Below are 23,493 nucleotides of genomic sequence, written 5' to 3' on the forward strand. Positions count from 1 at the left end.
CACAACTAGCAGAATGCCACAGATATATTCCTGTATTTCAGTTTTGTAGTTTGTAGTATCATGTCCATATTTTGTCTTTGTTAATATGTAAAATTTTAACTGAGGTAAAAGGAGAAAAGTTGTAGCTGGAGATCTGTGAAGAGAGTCTTTCCAGAAATGCTGCTGAAGTGCTTTTCCATCTTCCTCAGTGTTGCTTAACTTAGCTCAGATGTCCAAATGGAAGGAATATCTATATGGTGGGATTATGTCCCCACCAGATAATCCCTGCATTTCAAATAATCATACACAACCACTGCAGTCTGCACAATGTGCAGAGGTACATCTCAAGAAACCCCATATCACAACTCTGATTCTCAGGGGTAACTTTACTTGAGTTTAAATTAAGGATTGTGACAATTACATATATTGCATGCATCACATCTGAATTCAAATTGAGCTGCTGCCAGTAGCCAAAACTGTGATATTTTAACAGGATTTTTTTTTTTTTTTTTTTTTCTGCGAAGATGTATGTGAAATATTACTTGCTACTGCTCCAAATGTTGTCAGACTTTATATATAAAATATGGAAAAGTTATGTCATTTGGTAAGATGTTATAAGCCTAAGGTGTAGTTTGAAATCTTTTTTGGAATAAATACTGGGGTTTGTGGAAAGCTGATGCTTTCACAAATGCTGTTTGTAGTGACCTCTGTTAACTCTTGTTATTAGTGAGGGTAAAGCATGCTTTTCAACATGGGACACAAGGCTTCAACTACTTATCAATATGGGAATTCCATTTTTCCTTATGGTATGTCATGGTATTTTTAGTCTTGCTGAATAATCTGTCCTACTTAACCATATCTCCAAATGTAAAATATTACTCATACTAAGACATTAAATGAATAGTGTGCATATTTGTATAATGCATTTAAAATAATAGTATATTGTAGCTAATTCCCTTGTTAGGGGTTTGCTTAATATGTATTAATCAAGAGTGGTACAGATAGATGTGCAGTGCATTTCGTGAATGAGAGATGGAATGAAGCCACCATTTGGCAACAGAATTCTTTTATCTTAAAGCTGAAATGTATTAAATGGTTGCAGGAAGGAGGCTCTGCAACATTTGTCCATTTGCCTTATTAATTGAGACTTTTGCATGACTAAAGAATTTCTTTTTTTCCTTCGAAGCTGAAAGTAATAAAGATGTGACTAAGCATGTATTTGTAACTCAGTTGCTTGACCTTTCTACAGCCCACAGCTACCACTAGTGCTGATTTGTAATAGAGACATAATCATTTATTTAAATCTTGATTAGGAAACAATTACAAGTAGGGCTTTAGTGTAGCAGTAAATTGATGTAGCCTTTAATTCATACTATAGATTGAGTGGATAAGCTTTCTGACTATAATTAGAGTGGATTATAATGGCTTCAGTTGGTTGACTCATCTCTAGCAGGGTAGAGCCTGTGATTGTTTCTTCACATCTTTTAGTTCACGCTTGATTTTTTTTTTTCTTTGCTGCTAAATGTTATCTTTTAATTTAGTAGCAAACTGAACAGTTGAAAGATATTTTGTGTTAATAAAAGAGAAACTCGATAAAATAGTAAAGCACCTTAGCAACGTATATACATGCTATGCTCTTGACAATTCAAGTGACAGTACTGCTCTTAATAAAATACGGGATAAATAATTTCATGTGTGGCTCAATAACATGAGTGGGAAACATTTCCTTTTGTGTGTACAATTAAATGATAGAATCATGGTTACGTCTGGCACTGTTTAGTTTTTGTATACCTATTGTGAATGTTGCAAATTGTGGGTTTTTTAGGTTTCTCAAATATTTTTTTTCTTATCTCTAAATTTTATTTTTCTTCCCTTCAATATTTCTTGTTAAAAGACTATTTGGTTAAATACAAGAGTGGGGCGTATCTTTGGACCAAAAGAACTTTTTGCTATGTTTTTACAAGGTATTTCAAATTTATTTTATAATGAACTTCATCAATTTCGGTAACCTTTCTATTAGCTATTAAACACTCAGCAGAATCTGTAAGGCTCAGTTCTTCACTTGTTGCTGGTCTTTCCCCTGTCAGTATACTTCATGTGTTTTTACTTCTGGCACAGAAGTGTTCTGTAGGATTGGTATGTGTCACAGTTCTCTGTTAGGCACAGAATTACATAAGGTGAGTGGAGAGGAAAAAAGTAGCAAATAATGATATATCACGCTTGTTAACTATCTGTATTTTTTTTCTGTCAATCTGCAGTGGATGATTCAGAACCCATACAAAGCTGCAACTTTCTTTGGGTGCATTGGCAAAGATAAATTTGGAGAAATATTAAAGAAGAAGGCTGAGGAAGCTCATGTGGATGCCCATTACTATGAGCAGAGTGAAGAGCCAACAGGAACCTGTGCTGCCTGCATCACTAGTGATAACAGGTCAGGGGCCATTAATGTTTTCCTAAGATACAAATGTATGGAGCATAACTTGTTAGAAATATTTGGATTTGAATGACAGACCAGATGTGGTGCTCAGGGATATGATTTAGTGGAGGGTTGTTAGAGTTACAGTAGTATGGTTAGGTTGTGGTTGGACCTCCTGAAGGTGTGTTCCAACCTGAGCAATTCTACGATTCCGTGTTTCTATAAAGTATTAGCACTGGTTTGAAGCAATACTGGGCTGCCTGGCATGCAGTTTGGGGTTGGATGATGCTAATATACCTTACAAGAATATATCTCTACAGTTATATTACGGCAGAGAAGTGGGAAATAATATACAGCCACCAATTTTTCTTCAATTTTTAAAGATTCTGCTGCTGTTTCATATCCCAAGTGTTGTCCACCAGATATCCAGGTCCTTTACTGCAAAGGTGTTGCAACATGTCAATGACTATATGCTATTATGTGGAGTTACTCCATCCCATTTCTTGACTGCATTTGCCCTCAAGTTTTTTTTGCCAGCCCATTTCTCTAGGCCTCTAGAGATCAACTGAGTGGCAGACTTCCCTGTTCTCCAGCTTATCAACCTGTCCCTCACAATTTAATGTCATATCTAATGTCATACTCTGTGGAAAGAATGTTCATACCAGTGGAAAAAGGAAGTTCATTCATTTATCTGGATTTTTGGCAATAATTATATCTACAGTGTTTCCCCTTCACCTTCCATGCTTAGTTCTTCAAAGGGAAGACAAGCAGTAAAAGATGCTTGTGCTCTGTGATTTTTATGTGGTCACATAGTGTCTAAGCATGCATCATTGCAGCAGTCGTCACTTCCTTGATGACTTGATTGGGAAAGTGAAGTAAAGACTGTCAAGAGGGTGTACATCACAAACTCAGGAAAAATATGTATATATTTTGCCACGTATTTCAATGGAATTTCAAAGTTTAGGTAAATTTATTCCTAAATATGTCTGCAAGCAATTCTTTAACTTACTAAGCAGCGTTTTTGCTTTGCTAACATAAAACACTTTTCTCTCAATCTCAAATCTTTCCACAAATACCAGAAATCTAATCTCTGGTTCTTCTTTATCTCAGTCACTGTTTTAGAACACACTTGAGAGTGTACAGGGAAAATGAGAGACTTATTTCCCCTGTAGAGAATAGGAAAATAGTAGCTGATAGATGCCACAAGAGTCTTTATTGTACAGTCTCCCTTCTGTTAATGAGAAAAAGTTTATTCTTAGCCTTTTTTTTCCCCTCTGATTGTAGTGGGTTTTCACCATTTTTCTCAATTTGTAAGAATCTCTTTAACTGACTGCAGTAGATAGCTCTATTTATTGGTTAATCTCATCCTCATGGGGCATATGCTAACTTCCTTCTTCAGGTAATTCAGCTTTCTTGTCTCTCTGAGATCTTGGAACTAATAAATAGCACTCATGGATTTTCCAGTAAGTGGCTGTGTGTGTTTCCGTTTCAGATGACCTGATATGAATTTTTTTTTTCTGCTAAGTTTGTCAAGCATTTTGCAGAAGAGTTCTGAGCTAATTCATGGTTATAAGTCTAAATTCTCTTGCATAGCAATACTCAAGTGCTTTGTTGTTGTTTGGTTTTTTTTCAGAGCTTGTCAAGCCAATTGTAACACATGATTAAACTCTAAAGTAATACCTATGCTCTGTCATAATCTGCAGCTTTAGTCAGTATGTTCTGTTCGTAAGTAGCACGTACATGAAGTCTCCACTAAGCTGCACACTTGAAGTTCTCCAACTGTCTCCAATTACCGTATTTAATGGAAAAACATTTACCTTCTTTGTGTTCCTTATGTTGAACCTAGTGCTGTTAGTCTTAGTTTTAATTTGGAAAAGCTTGAAGCTTCTTCAGTGATGCAACCTTCTATTATGCCTCACATGCAGGGCATCTTTACTGTTAGATGCAGCTGCTGAGGGCTAGGCTTACAGCTTCAGGAATCTGTGGTAAGTGGAAGCAAACATAAGGTGTTTGATAAGGTTTGTGGAATGTAACACTGAGGCAGAATTTTTCTGGCTAGGGCCTTAATGGATATTTATTAAGCTGGAAGGCTTAATTTGCTTTATAAATTTAATTTTCAAAGTATTACGAGAATTATACATGTCTTCCTGGAACTTGCTTGATTTTCTCCTGTGAATTCTGTAGATTTCTTGTCATTGAAATGATAACATCAAGAATAAAACTTCTTTTTTATTTTAATATATACAGAATGTTGGTCTGGTTCCTTGTTTTACTTTTGGCATACCTTATCTGTTCAGTTCACAGGAACTGCCAGTGACGCGTGCTTTTTATTGAATAGGATCAAAAAGAAATGGCATTAGTGGATAGATGCTGTTTTGTTTGGAGGTGGAATACGTTTTCAAGAGTTCCTCATTTACTTGGCTCCTAACACCTGTGCACGGCACTCAGTCTGGAGGTGGTAACAAACTCTGGTAGCAGCAGCCTGCAGCATTCCACACTGCCCTGTTGTCTCTGCCTTACAGTAGTGTTTGTGAGGTAAAGGGTGATACGTACAGCATCAGGTGTACACATGCTGGGGAAGTGGACATTTGTCAATATGTGTGCATCTGTAACTGCGCGTTATTGGGCTCTTGTGCTTAAATATCACTGCAGCAATGTGTTAATTTTAAAGGTGCATTCTATCACTATTAAGTCTAGAAACTTTCATTACCTTTGGGTTGTTTTTTTTGCTGTTGTGTTTTGTTTTGTTGATTTTTACAATTGAGCATCTAAAGCCCTGACTCCTTTTCAAGTCGAAATTTACTCATTTGCTGCAGGAATACGTAACTCCAAGGAAAAACTTGAAGTCAGTTTTTAAAATAATGTAACTGTTCATTGAAAAATGATAATGGCAAGACATATACATATTTAAACCCTGGTTAATTCTCATGACAGAAAACAGTTTGTGGAACATAAAGGAAGTTAGCTACTCTAATTTGTATGTTAGGAGGTACCAGGAAAAAATTTTGCGGAAACCTGCAGATGCTAAACTGTGCAGAGGGACTTCATCATGAAATGGAAAAACAAATGAAAAGTAAAGAAATGAAAGTGTGTGTGTATGTATGTGTGTGTGTATATCATAAACGTATAAAAATATATAATAGTGTTATGTAAACTATGTACATGCATTGAAAATATATTATTTAATCAAATTATATTTTAAATATTATTGAAAGGAATTATTATGAAACAACAAAGTATATCCATTTTATGGTGTTTCTATTTTGTTCTGTCTTATGTTCCTGTAAGGATCTTGGATGATCTTTGAGAAATTTGCAGGAGTATTAGGTTAAAGAGGATCTAATGCCTGGCTTTTAATCTCTTCTAGATCACTTGTAGCCAACCTTGCCGCTGCTAATTGCTACAAGAAGGAAAAGCATCTTGATTTGGAGAAGAACTGGAAGTTGGTGGAAAAAGCCAAAGTTTATTACATAGCAGTAAGTTCAGCTTGTTCCAAATTATGAAAGTTTGAGTTATGGCATTAAGAGATTTAAACAACAGCCATGACTATCGCATGGATTTAGAATGATTTCTTATAAACATGAAAGAAAATATCTGCTCCAATTTTATCATAGCACGATTTCTTTAAATTTAAATGTAAAAACATTAAAGAATCATGTAGTTGTGTGCTTTTTTGAATTAGTGGGAAAAATTGTAACAACTAAATATATTTTCAGAGCTTTTGTAGTTGTGCATCAAATTTACATTTCACATTTTCTTGTAAATTGTTGTGAAGGATGCACAAATGATGTAGAAAAACACTATTAGCATAATTATTCACTGCAAACAGTTTGAGCTTATTTGTGTGAACAATCTTAATTGCTATTTATTCCATAGCAATTACTATGGCACCTTTATAACTCAATATTTCAGAAACAATGATTGTGATAAACCTCTTGAATTTGGATAGTGGTGTAAACTAGTTTTAATGATGAAATCTTATTTCTGAAATAAAGAGATTTTAAGTATAGGACATTAGTAAATTCACAGTATTTATTTATTTGCCATTCTAGAATGAATCAAGCCAGATTATTGCATTTGTTTAAATTACATCTTGTGTAAACAGAAGCAGTGGATTTGTTTTCATTTTGCTCTCAAGTTGATATGATTGATCAAAATTAACAAACGTAAAACATCTATGACAGATTAAAACCTCATAATGTGCATGTAATATATGGATTCTGTATGACAGCTGCTTCCAGTCCGCTACCTGAGCTATGTGGGAACAGCTGGTAAGAAGTGTAAAAAATTGATTATCCAAGAGGAACAAGTTCATTGAAAATACAGTTATTTCTTTTAGCTAGTGTTAATGTCTCCTACAGCCTGTTAGTTTGCACTGCTGTAGGCTCTACATGGTTGTTATTGATTCTTGTATACGGCCAAGACTGCCCCTTTATAAACTGTCAAAAAATACTTATAACCTTCTCAGTATACAAAGAAAATACATCCTGCTGCTGCTGCCATATGCTGCAGTTCATGGAAAAAAAAAAAAAACAAAAAACAAAAAAACCACATTAATGCTTTGCTCATTTTTTATTTCTGTTTTTTAAGTGTTCTAAGCCTATTTTTCAATAATTATTCCTCATACAGTTTCAAATGCTACACATAGGAATTAATGCTACTGGGTAAAAGATACTGGAAATCTGAAAGTATAGTTAAATGTAGAAAAACGAATGTTACCTGAGGAACCATTAGCATGCTGCCCAAAGCTTTTATTTACTATTTTTTATTACTGTGTTTATATATAATTACTACTCAAATTACTGGTATATGATTTGAAAAAATAAATAAATGAACTTAGTGGAGATGCTTTAGGAAAGTGAGAAAAATTACACAAAGTGAAAATAATTTTCTGGATTTTTGTTGTTGTTGTTTTTTTTCCCCTTAAGATATAACTTTGATTTTATTTTAGTTCCAAGGCCAGCCTACTGTATTCTATCCATTTGGTCCCTTTAATTTTGACTGAGTAATGCTTTCTACTGATTTTTATATGTATTAAAAGTGTTTTGGTTTTTTTTTTTTTGAGGAGGGAGGAGGGTGATATCCTGCCTTTTGACTAAGAGATTTAGAATTATTGTATGAGATGGAAAATAAAATCCAGAATGTACATGTATTAGTGGGTAAATAACACCTAAGTGCTAATATATTAAGTATTTGCTAAAATGACTTCATATTAAGAAAACATCTGCTTGCAAGAGGATATCTGCTGGGTGAAGAACCTGGTTCACACCAGTAGCAATTGCACTCAAGGCTGGGCTCATTTAAGAGATTTCTAGGACAGTGTTATCACTTCAGATTACGGATTGCACATATGCCTTAACTTAAATAAAGGAGACAACATGTAGGGTTGAACGTTTTTTTTTCCTTTAACTTCTTTACTCACAGGTTTGTAGTGGTCGATGGGATTAAACAAATCCACATCATGAACAATTAGCACTCCTGCTGCTCTTTCAGTCATTAATTTGCTCACTGTTGTGTCTGTCTACACTTGAGTCTTGTTACCTCTTCTGGCTCTGCGCTGTGCTTACGTCGCTTTTTATTTCCGTCTTTCTATCCAAGCGTCACCTATTTCCTGGATTGCATTACTGTATGTGTTAGTGACAGATAATTTTTCTGGAAATCCTTGTTCTGAGATTATCAAACAATCTATTTTCTTGGCAGAGTAGGTCAGTTGCTGCTTTAGGACAAGTCTGAGATATCCTGTGGTCATCTGTATGTGCTTGCTAGCATAGATAATATGCTTTTCAATGCAGCTTTCAGCAGAATGGCCCTCAGATGAAACTTAGCTCTGAAATGTAATCAATTCACAGAGGGGGTAGGTACAAAGGAAAAGATAGTGAACCCATGACAGAACCCTTAAAGACAACTTCTGTTACCATGAATGAACACAATACCTTTATTTTAGCCATCTGGTAATCGGATCCGGCAGACAAATTGGAGAAAGACAGCAAAGAATAGAACCCTGTAAATCACAGATAGAAGCAAAATGCAGAAAGATTGCCCCAGCTTATGCAAAAACAGTAAACTTTAAAAGTGTTTTTTAATCCCTTAAAATTAGTTGGTGTTGTATCTTTTAAGATAGATTATGTATACTGTCAAACCACATGCGATTTCTTTCCCTTTTCCAGATATTATTCGTATACTTGCAGTAATTTCTGCCATTGACACTGTATCTTCTGATCTGTCAAATTCATTTCGTTGTGGATCAACTAGCTGTACTGCTGGTGCCTGATTAGAATTCGCTGCTAGGGATTTTATGTAGTTCCTACTGGGCCTAGAAAATCTTTTCCTAGACATTTCCCCTACTTCAGAATAAATTGAAGGTTATGATAGCACTAAGCATTGTTGTTCTGATTCTGAAATTGTCAATGGTACACAGCCTGGCATAAAAATAATCTCAAGTTGTGTTTTGTGTGTGATTTTTATATAAATAAATCGCTTGGTAAAGGTTACCTAAGATAGCAGAAAAACTAAGGAGAATTTTAGTTGTTGTCTTTTGACTCCAATTAGCGCCTCTGTGTTAGTAAGAAATTTGGCACTTGTCATTTCATAACAGGAAGAAAATGGAAAAGGAGAGAATGCTTTCCTCTATAAAAAAAAATGCTGCACTTAACCTTGTGAAACGTTCTCAGCAACAAATGACACTGCTTTATTATACAGACAGATGAATTTTAACTTTCTGTCTGTATTTGAGCCCTATTGTTGTAAATGCAGTGCTTCTGGATCTATTTTGTTCTTGTTCCAGTTAGTCATCCTTACTTCTCCCAGTTATTTAGCTTTACTCAAACCTGCATTTGTTTAATACTTGCATGTGAAGTCATTAGATGCATGAAACACTCCCACTGACTGCTGTAGTAGCTTCCCCAAATCAATCAGATCTTTACAGGAAACCAACCAGATTGTCTTTCTGGTTGGTTTCAGACTGCTGGTGAAAGATGTGATTTTTTTAATACAAAGTAAAATAGTAGGTTTTTGGTTATAGACTGTATTTTGTGGCTACGGTTTATATACAAAAAAATTGATGTTTGTGTATATTTTTATATGTGATGTGTCTCAAAGGTTTTTTGGTAGTATCTACGTACACTTTGATATGGCTATGGTGCTGCTGATGTTCATACTCCTCTAAGTTCATGGAAGGGGCTTGGGACTGTTCCTGCACTTCATTGTTTGCATTATGTTCACTTCTGTTTGCTTTTTGCATTTACAATGCCTGAGAACCAGTTTCTGTGCTAGCTGTTGTAGGTAGAGACTAGAGGAGCAATTAAACGTCTTAAGACTTATTTCTATGCAGCTGAATTTTGGGCTGCTCCCTTTCCATATTGTCCTACAACATTTTACTCAGAGAAGGCAGTGCTTTCATTCAGTCATCTTCATGTGGGCTGTTGTTATTTCACAATCTGTAAAAGTTTAAACCATTGTTTTTTACTACTTTTGTGCGGCAAATAATAGAAATTTCTCAATAGTGATGTCTTTCAATTGCACGGCACTGAGTATAAAATGTTGTAATACCAGTTAGATTTATTTGCCTGCAGTTAAATTACATCCACCACCTTCAGCATCTCTTTTGTGTTTTCAGAGTTAATGGCAAGTGTAGTTTAACTTACGTTAATGATAGTTCTGATCAAGACCATGTATTCTGGTCTCAGGCTATGTTTCACATAGGGAATATTAGGAATTGCAACATGTGATAATGAACTCAACATAGCACTGCTGGAGTATAAGTTTTTAAAACCTCCAAGCACTCTGGTATGTTTCAGCAAATACTGTGGTATTTTTATATTTATTTTCTTTTAATACTTAAGCGCTTATCTAAGCAGAGAGATACTGTGGTGGTGTAGTGGGCTTGATGGCAGAATTATCTGGTTTCAACACGAGTCTGTCAAAACATAAGCTCAATGTCAGCAATGTGTAGCAAAGCTTAAATAACATTTTACTGTATTTTACATGGGTTTTGGCTACTCTACTTGAGAAAAAATACTGATTATTACAACAATGTAAGTATAAATGAAATTTCTTTTGTGCTGTCTCCTCCTTTCAGAAGCATGTTCAATGAAGGCATTTTTATTGTAATTTACTGCTATGATGAGTATGATAATTTACAACGGATTGTGATTTCTTTTTTTTCTTTGAAATGTGCTGGGTCTGTTGTGCATCATGGGAAATGGGGGAGACAGACACTGGCAGGAATCAAAATATCCCATGAAAAGTCATTTGTTTGAATAATGCCACAATAGCTTTTTTTTTTTTTTCTTACACCATTGATAACTTTTGCTGTATTGCTCTGGCATCAGAATGTATGTCATTTGACATGCAAAACTATTTCTCACAATAATGAATTAGTTTCATGGCCAGGAAAATGCACAGTTCTGAATGTCTTACTTTGCCATAAAGATGAAGCTGCATCTAGCAAGTTAGTTGGGTCATCATTTACTGGCCTCTCAGATATCATTGCCTTTCTGAAAATCACCATCTTGAGGAATTGCATTTGCTGGGAGTTACAGATGTGTGACAAATTTAGAAAGAGAAATTGATAAGATTCTCTGTCTAAGCAGGAAGTAAATCTGCCAATTTTCTTCTAAAACATATAAGGGGAAGAAAATAATTTTGCATAAATACAGAAATTCCCAGGTTTTAGTTACTGATCTAAATGGAAAAAAAGCCCTCAAACCTTTGTTTCCCTGCTGATGATAGTTTATGTCATTCTGTGATGTATTTAGAGTTTGATGTGCCTTATAACACCATTTCAAGTGTGACTGCTCGTGCATGGATGGTTTTCTCAGTGTTTTCTCAAGTAACTTGGGAACCTGAATTCAGAAATTGATTTTTGTTTTTTGCATACTTTGCTCTTCAGAATGTCATTGCTTTAAGACGGACACAGGTACTTCATGGAGAATAGTGCAAAATGAGCTTACAAGACAGATTGTACTTCCTTTCAGATAGTAGAAAATTAACGAGAATCTCTTTAACATAGTAAAAATATTTCTTTCTGAATGTTCACCTCTGTTACTAATTACATTTATTTAAATGAAGAATAAATGTTTCATCTCCTGTCATTCTCCTCCTACCCCAGTAGCCTTTAAATTGCAGATAAACTTCTTCAGCACAGTAATTAGTGACGCTCAGTCATTGCTCCTTTTATCATGTGATTTTATTTTATTTTTTTTAGAAGAATGCATTATTAGAGCACTTACACAGCCAGCCCCGCTGCAACAGCCAGGCGGCAATAGCAGTGCCATTTTTCACAAAGAAAATGTTGAACAGGAGCCAAACGTTTGGTGGCAGAGTCTGTTGCTAGGAAATCAAGTTCCTGAGGCGATTAATGACAAAGCAAGCAGTAACAAGAAGGCAGAATTACAGATTTAAAAGAGAGGGAGAAAAAAAGTGGTTGGTGTTATAATTACCCAAAGAAATTCGTACTCATTAAATTGGCTGTTTTTATGATTGACTTTAATTGGAGGTTAGTTCAGATATTTAGCTCCTTTCCCACCCCTTTAAACACACACATGCACATAATCTGCAGAACTGCAGACTTGTTTTTCTAAGCATTGAGAGGAGCTTGCCCTGTAATTTGATCCCCACTGACAGATGCATTTTCTATGCTGCCATTTTGAATTAACCTATTGTGCAACAATTTTCCTTAGCTCTGTTGAATAAAACATCAAGTCTTATTACCTCAGATGGATTTGATAGAGTAAAAGAATGTACTTCTAGCTGAAGTAGACTATTTGCAATGAGTTCAGTGATTTGAACTCTGCCAACAAGCTCCAATAATTTGTGATGTATACTTAAAGAACGAAGGAGAGAAGAGCCACGTGGGGGGTCTTTTGGGCTGTGTGAAGTTGAAACGCAAAGCTCGCAGTAATATTGTTGTTTGTGCTGAGGTTATTCCCTGAGATCAAGCCATTTTAAAGAAAGCATGTTAACTAAGATTTCTCCTATTAATCAGGTCTGTTTTGAACTGGAGCTTCTCTTGCTGTTGGTGGTTATCCAAGCTGTCAGGCTACTGGAGGAGCAGGAAAATAAAAATCAATTCCTCTCTCCCCAAACCCTAATGGTTGGATTCTCCCTGTGAGGCTTCTTTTGTGAAATTTTCCCACCTAAATTAAAGCAGAATAACTGATATCGTAAGATAATTTTTCATTCCAAATAATGTACATGTTTTATGGTGAGGTAAGAACAGGCTTTCACCTTCCTCAGTTTTCTCCCCAATTAGAAATATTTACCCGGTTGGTTCAACAAAATTTTGGCACGGAAATGGGGAGGAGTCTGACCTGACATTTAAATCCTGTCATGTTTCATCGATCACTTTTGAGACAATATTCCCTCCTTGCAGCAAGTGGTAAACAAGGAAATATCCTTTTGCAGCACCTGTAAGTGAACATACAGAAGCTGAACTGTAAAAGCTAAATAATGCCTCTGCTCTACAAATTCCTAATCAAACAGCGAAACAAAAGAGCCACGCATATTCCATCCAACAATACACACATTACTAATCAGATGCCAATGCAAGCTGTCTGCTTTGTTAAATACCCAGGTTCCCTGAGGCAAGAAGACAGCTGCTATAACTACTATGAAATTTGGTAGCTCAATCTATTTTTGCTACCCTTGGGCTATCAAGCTACTGTTAATTCAGACCACCCGAATTGGTACACTTTAGGGATTTTTTACAAAGTGTTTGTAATTAAAATGATAAAACATCATTATTACGCTGAAGATGTTGTGTGTGCTTTGCATTTGACAGATACCTACAGAGATAAACCCAGCATGTAATTTTCATTGACATAATGCTTGTGATTGCATTAGCCTTTTAAAAGTATATTGCTTTTTAGGGAAAAAATGAAGGGGGAGGGCATGCTTTTACTCCATTAGCAGAATTTGTAAATCTGCTGAAACGTTGACGGTGTGTGGTGAGGCGGTGCAGTGGTGTGGGCAGGCAGCGGTGCCAGCTCTGTTGCTGTGGTCAGGGATCTGCCAGCTCCCCAGTGACTGCCTGTAGGAACACCCAGCCCCCTGTATATGTAGTCTGGGCAGGCTTAACACACTATTTAAATGTAAATGTAAAAGGGAAGCCTCCGGACTCAAAGGGGTGAGGTGAGCCAATTTGAGGGGCGATCTTTACTGAAGGTCCTCTTGCATGTCAGAATTTATTAGATGCCATCTTCACGAGAGCACAAGAATATTTGTCCGTTGCTATGTCAGCTTTGTTAGAGCAAAATCTCAAAACTAAAGCACCATCAAATCTAGAAGTTAGAAGCCCAGAATGAAGCAGTATTGGTTCTGTTTTGAATTATTCTTGTTTTCATTATTTCTGTCGTAAGGTTGAAGAAAAATGGTGTTCAATTTAAGATTGTTCTACAGACTGGACTGTAAGCAACTGTTGCTTATTTTGATTGATCCAAAATCTATAGTAAGTTGGTCATTATCACTCTGTATACCATTGATTGAAATTTAGGATTCCACCTACCTTCCAAAGGAGCTGGTTACTTTAGTGCGTGGATGCATCATAGGCTGCGTAACCCCAGAGCGTGTGTTCTTTGTGTCTCCATCATGTGCTGCCATGTGAAAAACAACACCTGTGGATAAACCAGCAGTTGTGTTCTTTTACATAAAGAAAATGTTTTTGTGTGTGAAAACTGTGTGTGTATATGTACAACTTGAGAACTGAGCTGAACTATTCAAGGTAGCCTACTACTTGATCTGAATTTGAAATTGCAGTTTCATTTAGCATTTGCATGTGTAATAGCAATAGTGCCATTGTTTAAACACAAATCTTTTATTTTCTGCAGAAAGTTATTATTGATTTTTTGATAATAGAAAACAAAAATACATCCTTTGGAAATGGGGGGAAGTACTGACAATGTATTTCCAGTTGATTTGATATGTAATGTGCAATATTTTCAGTACTCTGTTATCATTTACATTGAAGTTTTAAGCCATGATGTATTTTCTTCACTTTGAAATGAGTGCTCTAAAATGATCACATTTGTGCTTGTTATTTGAGGCAGCAGCTTTTGCACTCAAATTTTAGGAACTTTAAAATATGTAGGATTAGATCACTCATATATTGCTTCTTTTTAGCTAACAAACCGTACCATACAGAATGGCTTCCTTCTGCATTGTGGATCAAAGGTGTTTTAAAAATAGCAAGGGTCACAAGCAAGGATAGAAACCTAAAGACCCCTTTTTGATTTTACAAATAACAGTTACCTTAAGAAGTGACATTATTTTTACAGCACAGCTTATCCATATGCTAAATATTTGTATCAATTAGATTTTAAGGTACTACGTTGTGCATGTCAGCTGTGTACTAGGGAAAGAAATGCATTTCCCAAAAATATTTGCCTATGGGTTTTCAGTGATTGCATGTTAAGCGCAAGTTAATAGATTGACGTTGAGACTAGGCTTTCTATAACCTTGTTGTAGGTTCTTTTGCTCTTGAAAAGGCAGGAGGGCTGAGTCCAGCCAGTCTTATTTGTTTTCAGGTTCATTTGAAAATGGAATTGACTGATTCCAGCATTTGAAAGAAGCTCCAAGTCCTAATGGCCTTTGTGCAAAGGAAGAAAAAGACCTGCCCAATTTCTCAGGGAAGATCTGCTTTTGTTGAGATATTTGTGATGTTTGAGTTGTTGGGGTTTCTTTGTTTGTTTGACTGTTTATTTTAAAAGAATGGAACCATAAAGAAAGGGCCGGTCAGATTTTGTGGTGTGGCTCTAATCCTTTTAGTTGTTGGTGTAATGCCCAATCAGCAATGCACTGCATTGCCTGTAGATCAGGCTGAGTTGGTACAAGGATAGAAGATCCGTTTTTTTCTCTTTTTTTCCTTTTCTTACTTTAAATAAACTTAAGGACATACTAAATTCCATAAATGAGTAGTAAGTGGTGTTTTGAAACAACTTTCTAAAATGGTTGTACAAATAGAGGTAGATACCGTTGTTATCTGAGACATACCCAGACCATCATGGTAGCACATAAGGCCTGATAATCCTTGCAAAGATTTGACTTAACCAAAAGCCGAGGGCGTTCAGATTTTGTCCACAAAAGAAGGATTTTGCTGATGCAGATGCTGTGGAAAAGCATCCAGAAGTTACACGCTTATCTCTGGCATAAGCATCTTGATATGTTTTATAACAGCTGCTGTGCTAGGGGAAATGCCCTTATTTTCCCAAATCAGTTGTGCTAGCACTGCAGTGTTTGTTGTACTGGTTATGTTGGTTAAGGACAAAATTCTTTTCATTGTTTTTGAATAATGCAATTATTCTGGCATAATCATTTAATGAATGCTAGTCCATAAAGATAAATATACCTTTAACCTTGTAGTCTGTAGATACTGCTAAGTCCTTTGTAAATCATAAATTTTTCTTTAGACCCTGAAGTACCTGTAGATATTCCTCATTATCTGTTCTTACATCAGAGTTACTGAAGCTGTGTTGTACAGTTCTACTTTTCTTCCTAATCAGTTTTTCTTGCCAACTATGGTATTGCCAGATGCAATATAACAATACTTCTCTGCAAATTTGAAAATGGTGGAGAACAGCAGTTAACAGTATTTAGCATGAAATATGCCTCAGCATATGCCTCTGAACATGTCTTTTTAGGACCATATGGAATATAATTTGTGCTGAACAACAGTGAGGTGTTTTGCAAAAAGTAGAGGCTAAGCATTATGAAGAGTCATAAAATCATAAAGAGGCAAATAGATGAAATGTGAGGAAGAAGGAATGTACTGATTTATTTATTCATTTATTTATTTATTTATTTTTGCCTGTTGCTATCTTGATATGACCTGAAGTGAAACGTCACAGCATTTTTTAGTGGATTTTGACTTACAATAGGGTTGAAATTAAGAAATTCAGCAAAACAATAGTGTGTAGATAATGGTCATGGAAGATGATGTGAGTAATTGGAGGGATGCAGAAGTAATATTGTCATCCACTGAGTGCACCCAGAATAATGACATTCGTAGCCTTGCTTACTGTCATTGGCAGTCGTTGTATGTTTAGCTCTTAACGCACTTGATTACAGAATGTTAAGGTAAGACTAAATTTCATCCTTAAATATCAATTCCCTTGTGCTTTGAGGACTGGAGCCAGAAGTTAGAGGTTTTATTCATTTACTTAGTGAGATATTTTATTTCTGAGAGACAATTTAGACTTAATAGTATTGATTTTATTCATCAATTGAATTTTAACTGTAGCTGGGTATAGGAAAAAAATGTATGATTATATGAAGATTCATTTTGCTTTGAAGAAAAAAAGGGAAATTTTCAATGATTGCATATAAAGGAGAGCAAGCATTCATTCCCCAGACCCAGTGCGGTCTCTAAGTGCTTCTTTATACTGCTGAGAATGGGCTGAAGAGAGTTTCTGCTGAGGGCTGTAGATTCTTATCTGCTTAATTGAGCCATCATTTGCTGACGTGATGAGGGAAATCATGTGACCTGCCTTTAATGCATTGCTCAGTAACAGCAGGAGTGAAAAATATAGTTCATGGAAGACTAACAGAAAATGCTTAAGTTTTTAGAGTGGCCTTCTATACAGAGCACTGCAAGGTTTGTACTGCAGCAGAATCTACTGCTTGAATGTTCAGATGGTAAATATGTTAAATAGAAACATCAGTTTCTAATTATTTTGAAAGTATTAAGCTCTATTACAAAGACGCCAAGCCTTCAGAATGTGAATTTAATAACTTCTTAGTTTTATCAGTATAATCTCAAAACTGTCAGTAGAATTGAAATTGGTGCAAAAGCATCCATATAACAATCAGGCCAACTGCAGAGTTGTTACCAAGTGCTGTGGAGCGGTGAAACAAACAACAGAAAACATTCAATATTAAAACTTAGATAAGTATCAGAAAAGGGCATTTAAGAAAAAAAAAAAAAAAAGGCAGCCTGTAATTGGAGGCAGATTCTCAAATGTATACTTTATTCTCTAGTTTTACTGTATTAAGCTACAGTCATACTCCTTAACCTGATTCCTGTTTTGAAGAATTCAGAATCACAGGCACACCGTTGTCTTTTGAGATGTCTGTTTACCAGAGTGTTAGGCTGAACTGATCTCATTTCTAAGAAGAGTTAATTTCAATTTTGTTTTTGAAGTAAATGATGACTGGCTATGCTGATGAAATGCAATCCTGGTTTGGAAGATAATGGTACACTTCAGAATGATGTGTAGAAATAATGCAACTAAGGAACATGAGACTGGTATAACTTTGGAGGCTGGCTTGTCAATTAATAGTCTGATCACCTCTGCTAATTTTTGTATTACTTATAATCTTTCAGCACTGGCTCAACAGAAAAGTGTACAAGAAGAGTACTTGACTGTTCCTGTAACTGCAGGTTACATTCTAGGATGTCGGTGTGTAACCTTTTAGCTTGCCTGGGCCACACTGTGTAAAGGAATCAACTTGGGTTGCATACAGAATACATCATGTAGTTGTTGTATATATGTAACAAAACTTTTTCAATATTTATGATCAAAACATTAAAAAAAAAAATTAGAGGGCAACAAGAACATAATTATGGGATGTTTGACCTTGTTCTTGTAAAAGTCATTTGGCATTGTGTGGTTCAGTGGATGAGGTTGCAATTCTTCATGAGTTCTCAAGAGATGTTTTGATCTAATTTTACTCTTCTTCACTTTGTCTTTAAAACAGTTGCTTACAAATGTATGCACTTCCAAAAAGCAATGGCATGAATAAGGTGAGACCATGGAGTGACATATTTTTTCCTCTGTTAAGATAGATCTTATAAAAATCTGGTAAAGAGGCATGATCGACTTTTTTCTTTGAGTTGTACATCTGATAATAACTTTATACTTTCAGTTTGGAAATTAGCAGGTAATATATTTATGTCATTTGAAAACGGAGTCACGAATACACACACAAAAAGAGAATTTTTCAGCAACCTTGAAACCTAGTATCAAATCCACTTATAAAAGTGGGAAGCGAGGCTGCATATTTTTAATTGTTTATATCAAAATGTGTAAAATTATTTACCATAACTTGAGCTTGCCATAATTTAAGTTTCATTTTGAACACCATTACGGTTTTGAACATTGCACAGATGAGTTGATTTTTCACCTTAAAGATGCATAGTTAGCTTATTTAAATGGCTGCTCAAATCCACCAGAAATTCTTAATCTGTCAGCCATTTTTCATTTTCAAGTTCTGGAACAAATTTGCTTTTTAATTCCATGAATGACTTGATGTCATTTCACAAATCATAAGATCTTTATGGCATTTTGCCCTAATTAGCCACCTTACTTCAGAAAAATAATCAGCATCTACATTTTGAAGGAACTCCTGGAGTTGGCAATGATTCAATCCCTTGGACTTTGAAATTCATAGCTTTGGTGACAGTTTGTAGAAAATGCCATAATCAAATACATATCACAAAACTAATTAGAAACATATTGCAAATTATTTTAGATTTTTGTAATGTAGATTTTTTGAGATGTTGAAAATTACAGAGTTTGTCAGCACTGCATGAATAGTCTGGATGTTTCTTCTACAGTTAACTTGTTAATTTACTAAATTATTTTACAAAATAGCACAAGCCCAAGTTTAGTAATTAAATAAGAAAACTTGCATATCTGCTTAATAACAAAAAACCTTATCTTCACAGGCACATATACGTGTAGGTAAGTTGAAATATTATCAGTAATGACTGATTTACTCGTCAAGTGCCAGAAGTGCATGTGATGTGTGATACGTTGCAGGTTTGAGTTTGAGTGTGTGTGGTGGGCTTGAGAGGTGAAGTTAGCTCTGCGCTACACCACGGTGTTCTGTTGTCACCTATGCATTCCGCACTCGAGCTACATGCAATGGGCTCATGAAAAATACCACTAAAAATCATGTTAAAATAATGTTAAACGTTTATGATCTTGTGGGGCCTCATTACTAGCTGCTCAAGGCCACATGTGGCCTGCAGGTTGGGCATGCCTGCTCTAGACTGAAAAAATAGTTGGCAGCTGGAAGAGTGGGTATTGTATTTGCTTCTATTGCTTTAGTTTTACCTAACCATCCTCTTGTGGCTGCTTTTGGGATGAGATACTCAACTCTGAGAATTTTGGAGATGTTAATTTACTGTTGCGGCTTTTAAGTTAAAAAGATTCACACCTCGTGCCTCTCATCCTTGATTTTGACCTAGTGAGAGAGGAAAGGTGAGAACAGGGTTACGTATGACAAAAATGTTAGAGATGAAAAAGAAAACTGTAAATTTTGCAATATATGCTAGGAAAAAATGCTTTTGGGGCATGCTGTTACATTGTCTATAGCTGTTCTACATAAAAAGAACACACATGCTTTGATTACATATTTCCAGAAAGATTGTAATAATGGAAGTACAAATACAGTAAAGTACCACTCAAACACTTGTGAACCATGGCAGAACATTCACTGTGTTTCTCACAGTGTTCAAGCTACTGTTTTTCTATTTGAGAACAGTTTTGTTAATAAATGTCTTAAGTGTGTTTCATTAACTGGAAAGAAGCTGTAATTAATACCCGCCTTGACAGAAAAACTTTTAATTCTGACTGTACAGTGTATTATGTAAGAGGAAAATTCACGGGTGCATATGCAGAAGGCAATACCTAGCGTGCCACACAAGATAAAGAATTCCATTTTTCTAATCTGAATGCCAGAATGGTTATAATAACTAAAAAGTTACAACTGAATCACGGTCAACATTTATTTAACCTGGAGTTAAAGTTGTCCTTGCCTCTTCTTGTTTCCCCACTTGGGAGAATAATTCATACCATTGGACAGAGTATGGGATATTTACATGCTAAGCGATGTGTTGTTTGGAAGGATGGACAATGTCACACTTCCTCCCATTCTCCTCTTTTCAGCCAATTTAGATTAAAGACTAGGCCTTGGATTTTGTTCTTGCTTACTCCTCATAACATAGATTCCTTTGTATGTATGCAACTGATGTTTTAGTTGGGCTTCAGTATGTCATTTACCCCTTTTCCTAGCAGTACTTGAACAGTAATTGCTATCACCAGTAACAGTTTATTCTAAAAGTCTAAATTCAGCCACAATCTTGTTTTCTATTCTTCTTAGTACCATATATATTGTAACACAAAGTAGACACATTTTATTGTAAACGAATATACTTTACATTGAATCAGTTTTAGAAAACCATGTTGTCCTATTGTTACAAATCAGCTTAATTTTTAGTTGTTACAATTTTAATGGTAGGTTTTAGTTTTATGAGAAAATACACAGCTCTTTTTCCTACTCACAGGTATTGCTTCCAGTGGTAGTTGAAAGACTCCTACGTGAGAAAAAACAACTTCTTAATAGCACTGAATATATGTGCCCTTTAGTTAGTGTGTTCTTGTTTTTGCCCATTGAAATTGTCCAGTGGAAATACATTTCTGGTTTTAGTATAACAAGAAAAGAGATTGAGATATTAAAAACCTTGATTGGGTGATATAACTGCTGGCAAAAAATGTCAGTTCTGCAGACTGACTCATCTATACTAGAAGGACAACAGTAGCCCCCAGCTAAGTAAAAACAAAAATCAGTTACACTATAGGTACGCTTTATGTTTATGCATGCCTTAATTATTTTAATTGAATGAGATAGAATACTTAGTGTGACATCACGAAACTAAAAATTGAGCTATCAGTTAAGCAGAATCTTCAGTACAACTGACTACAGATTTGGGGTTAAATCTACAATCTGTTTATTGTCCCTTCGAATTGAAGAGCTCTGACTAAATAGGGAAGTTTTCATGAAATACATAAAGCATGTAAGCTATAAATTCTACAAGAGCAGTGTTTGCTTTGGAGTTTTGTTTGCCTTCACTGATAAGTTTGCCTAGCAATATTCAGAAATAATGATTGCCCTGAAATGGATAATGGTTCAAAAATAAGCCTTGTGCAAATTAGAAGAAGTTAATATTTGCCTGGTATGACAAATGAGGAAGAAGTTTTAGAGCGGGCATAAAAGCAGTTCTCAAATTAAACTCTTGATAAAAAGAATGAAAAGCTTTTAGAAATCCTCTGAAACATTGTGTTCATCTTCCATGTCAGTAGTTGTTGTTGCCAGAAGAGCCACAATGTTTGAGAACATATTATTATGAACTCCCCAGTTTTACCCAGATGTTAAGGATTATTATTAATGACTCACTTTGCCTTGTAATTGCCATAGAGTGTGCTCATTATAAAAACCTCTGATGAGAAGATTGTTTTCCGAAATTTCTCAGTATGCTGTTTTTTACTTCATAATTTGTTTATTTTCTAAAAGCTCTTTGCTTCTAACGTCTAGTATCAACTATTTGGCTTTCTTTGTCTGAAGTGTGTTATAAAAGGACACACAATGAATTTATCTGTATTTATTTTGTTTGGTAAAGCTTTGTTTGGCATAAAGTTTCAACTGATTGAACACCACAGACCCCAAATACTCTCTGCTTTTTGGCAGCAAGTGGCGGGAAGAAAACAGATTTTGTTCTTCTGTCAACTTTAACTAGTCATATTAATGTGGTAGCTACCATTTTAGCTGTAAAATCTTGTGTTTCTATGCATGGAAGCGGAAGACTTTGGCTGCAGAGGCTGTTGGTTTGGTCTACAAATATCCTTTTGAAAAAATATTCGTAGACCTTAGCCACCTTTCTGACAATGCTCTCCACGCTTTTTTATTTTACAGTTTCATTTACTTGTGCCATGCATAGGATTTCTGCTGCTTACTCTGTTCTACTCTGTTCATGTAAATAAAAAAAATGATCTCATCACTCTCAGAATCCCTTCTGGCTGCAGGGCTCTGTGGCTGGCTGTCACTTGGTTGTTAGGCCTTTAAAACCTGAATCAAGGACTTCATAGATCATCGAAAAAGTGGTGGTAGTATAATCTGCAACTGTTGTTGTACATAGGAGGTGTAACTTTTTTTCTCAGTATGCAAGGAAATTAAATGAGAGAGAGGGCAAAGAGCATTTCATAAAGGAGCTTAGTGCACTGTAGTTAATACTGCTTGTGTTTTTATTCAACATACTTACGATACTTTGTCAGGATGTGGGATACCCCATTTGGTTTACAGTGTGGTTTTCCTGAAAGGATAGCATTGGTTAAGCACAATAAAGCAAACAAATCATTTTCTCCAGACGTGTGTGGTTGAAGTTCAGTGACTGTTGGCTGAAAGACTCCCAGACTAGCAGTGGTTCATTTGCCTTGAGCTAATGTCAGTGCTTTTGGTTGGTGGTTCAAATGTAGCAGTAAATCTAAATGTAATTTTTCTCCAATTTTGCTAGTATTTTTGTTACATACCTCACAGGTTGTTTTAAGAGATTGTGCTGGTAAGACCACCCTATAAGTTATGATCTTAATATTTGATGCATAATGTTGCCTATACTGTAATCTTAATAAAATGTATTTTGTTAAAATTCTATTGAACTGCCATATTCATGAGGGTTATTTGAATTTTGAATGTAGGTGTTACAGTAAGTTCTTCTAATAAGATGATAGTACTGACTTCAGGAAGCTAATCCTAAAGAATGCAGCAGAAAAGGTAATTTCATTTCAGAAAACAAGTTTTCAGATGCTAGCAAGTCAAATGCAAAATTAAGCACACTTTCTTGTTGCTTTTCTGTCAAAATGGGTTGAGATTTAGGGAAATTTCTATAGATCTAAGTGAATTCTTCCAAGAACTAGTGTACACAAGAAATACGAAGAAAATCACCTTACTATGAAATGCACAACATTTATTATCATCATTGTGGCTAATATTGCAAGCATTTAGATGTGCTTATGACTGGTTTGAAAGCAATTGGGTAAGCTTACTTTCGTGGATGGCCTTGCTGCTCCAGCTGTGACACAGCAGGAATGTTGACAGTTGCTTCTGACAGAATGGGAGTTGAACTCCTTTTAGCAATGATTTGTTTAGGAGTACTTGGTACTCTGATTGATCTTGGTAGTTTAATGTACTCTCCAAAGTTATACTGAGACTGCTTAATGCAACCATTCAGGCATGGATTGGACAAAGATATTGTCATTGATTTTCATTTCTAATCTAAGACCAAGAATTAACTTGATCTCCTCTACTTGCTTTAAATCGATGATGTT

General features: G+C 35.5%; 1 protein-coding gene across 3 annotated transcripts in view; it reads left to right on the forward strand.

The window, feature by feature from the left end:
- ADK (adenosine kinase) overlaps window positions 1–23,493 on the forward strand; it is a 269,224-nt gene that overhangs the window by 118,805 nt on the left and 126,926 nt on the right. For all 3 annotated transcript variants that reach the window (XM_052678245.1, XM_052678247.1, XM_052678246.1), the window contains 2 exons: window positions 2,238–2,410; window positions 5,763–5,871. In XM_052678245.1, the coding sequence (XP_052534205.1) occupies window positions 2,238–2,410; window positions 5,763–5,871 (282 nt within the window). The remainder of the gene's footprint in view (window positions 1–2,237; window positions 2,411–5,762; window positions 5,872–23,493) is intronic.

The sequence above is a fragment of the Tympanuchus pallidicinctus genome, unplaced genomic scaffold, assembly GCF_026119805.1.
Source record: "Tympanuchus pallidicinctus isolate F22 unplaced genomic scaffold, pur_lepc_1.0 scaffold16, whole genome shotgun sequence".
In the NCBI taxonomy this organism is placed as follows: domain Eukaryota; kingdom Metazoa; phylum Chordata; class Aves; order Galliformes; family Phasianidae; genus Tympanuchus; species Tympanuchus pallidicinctus.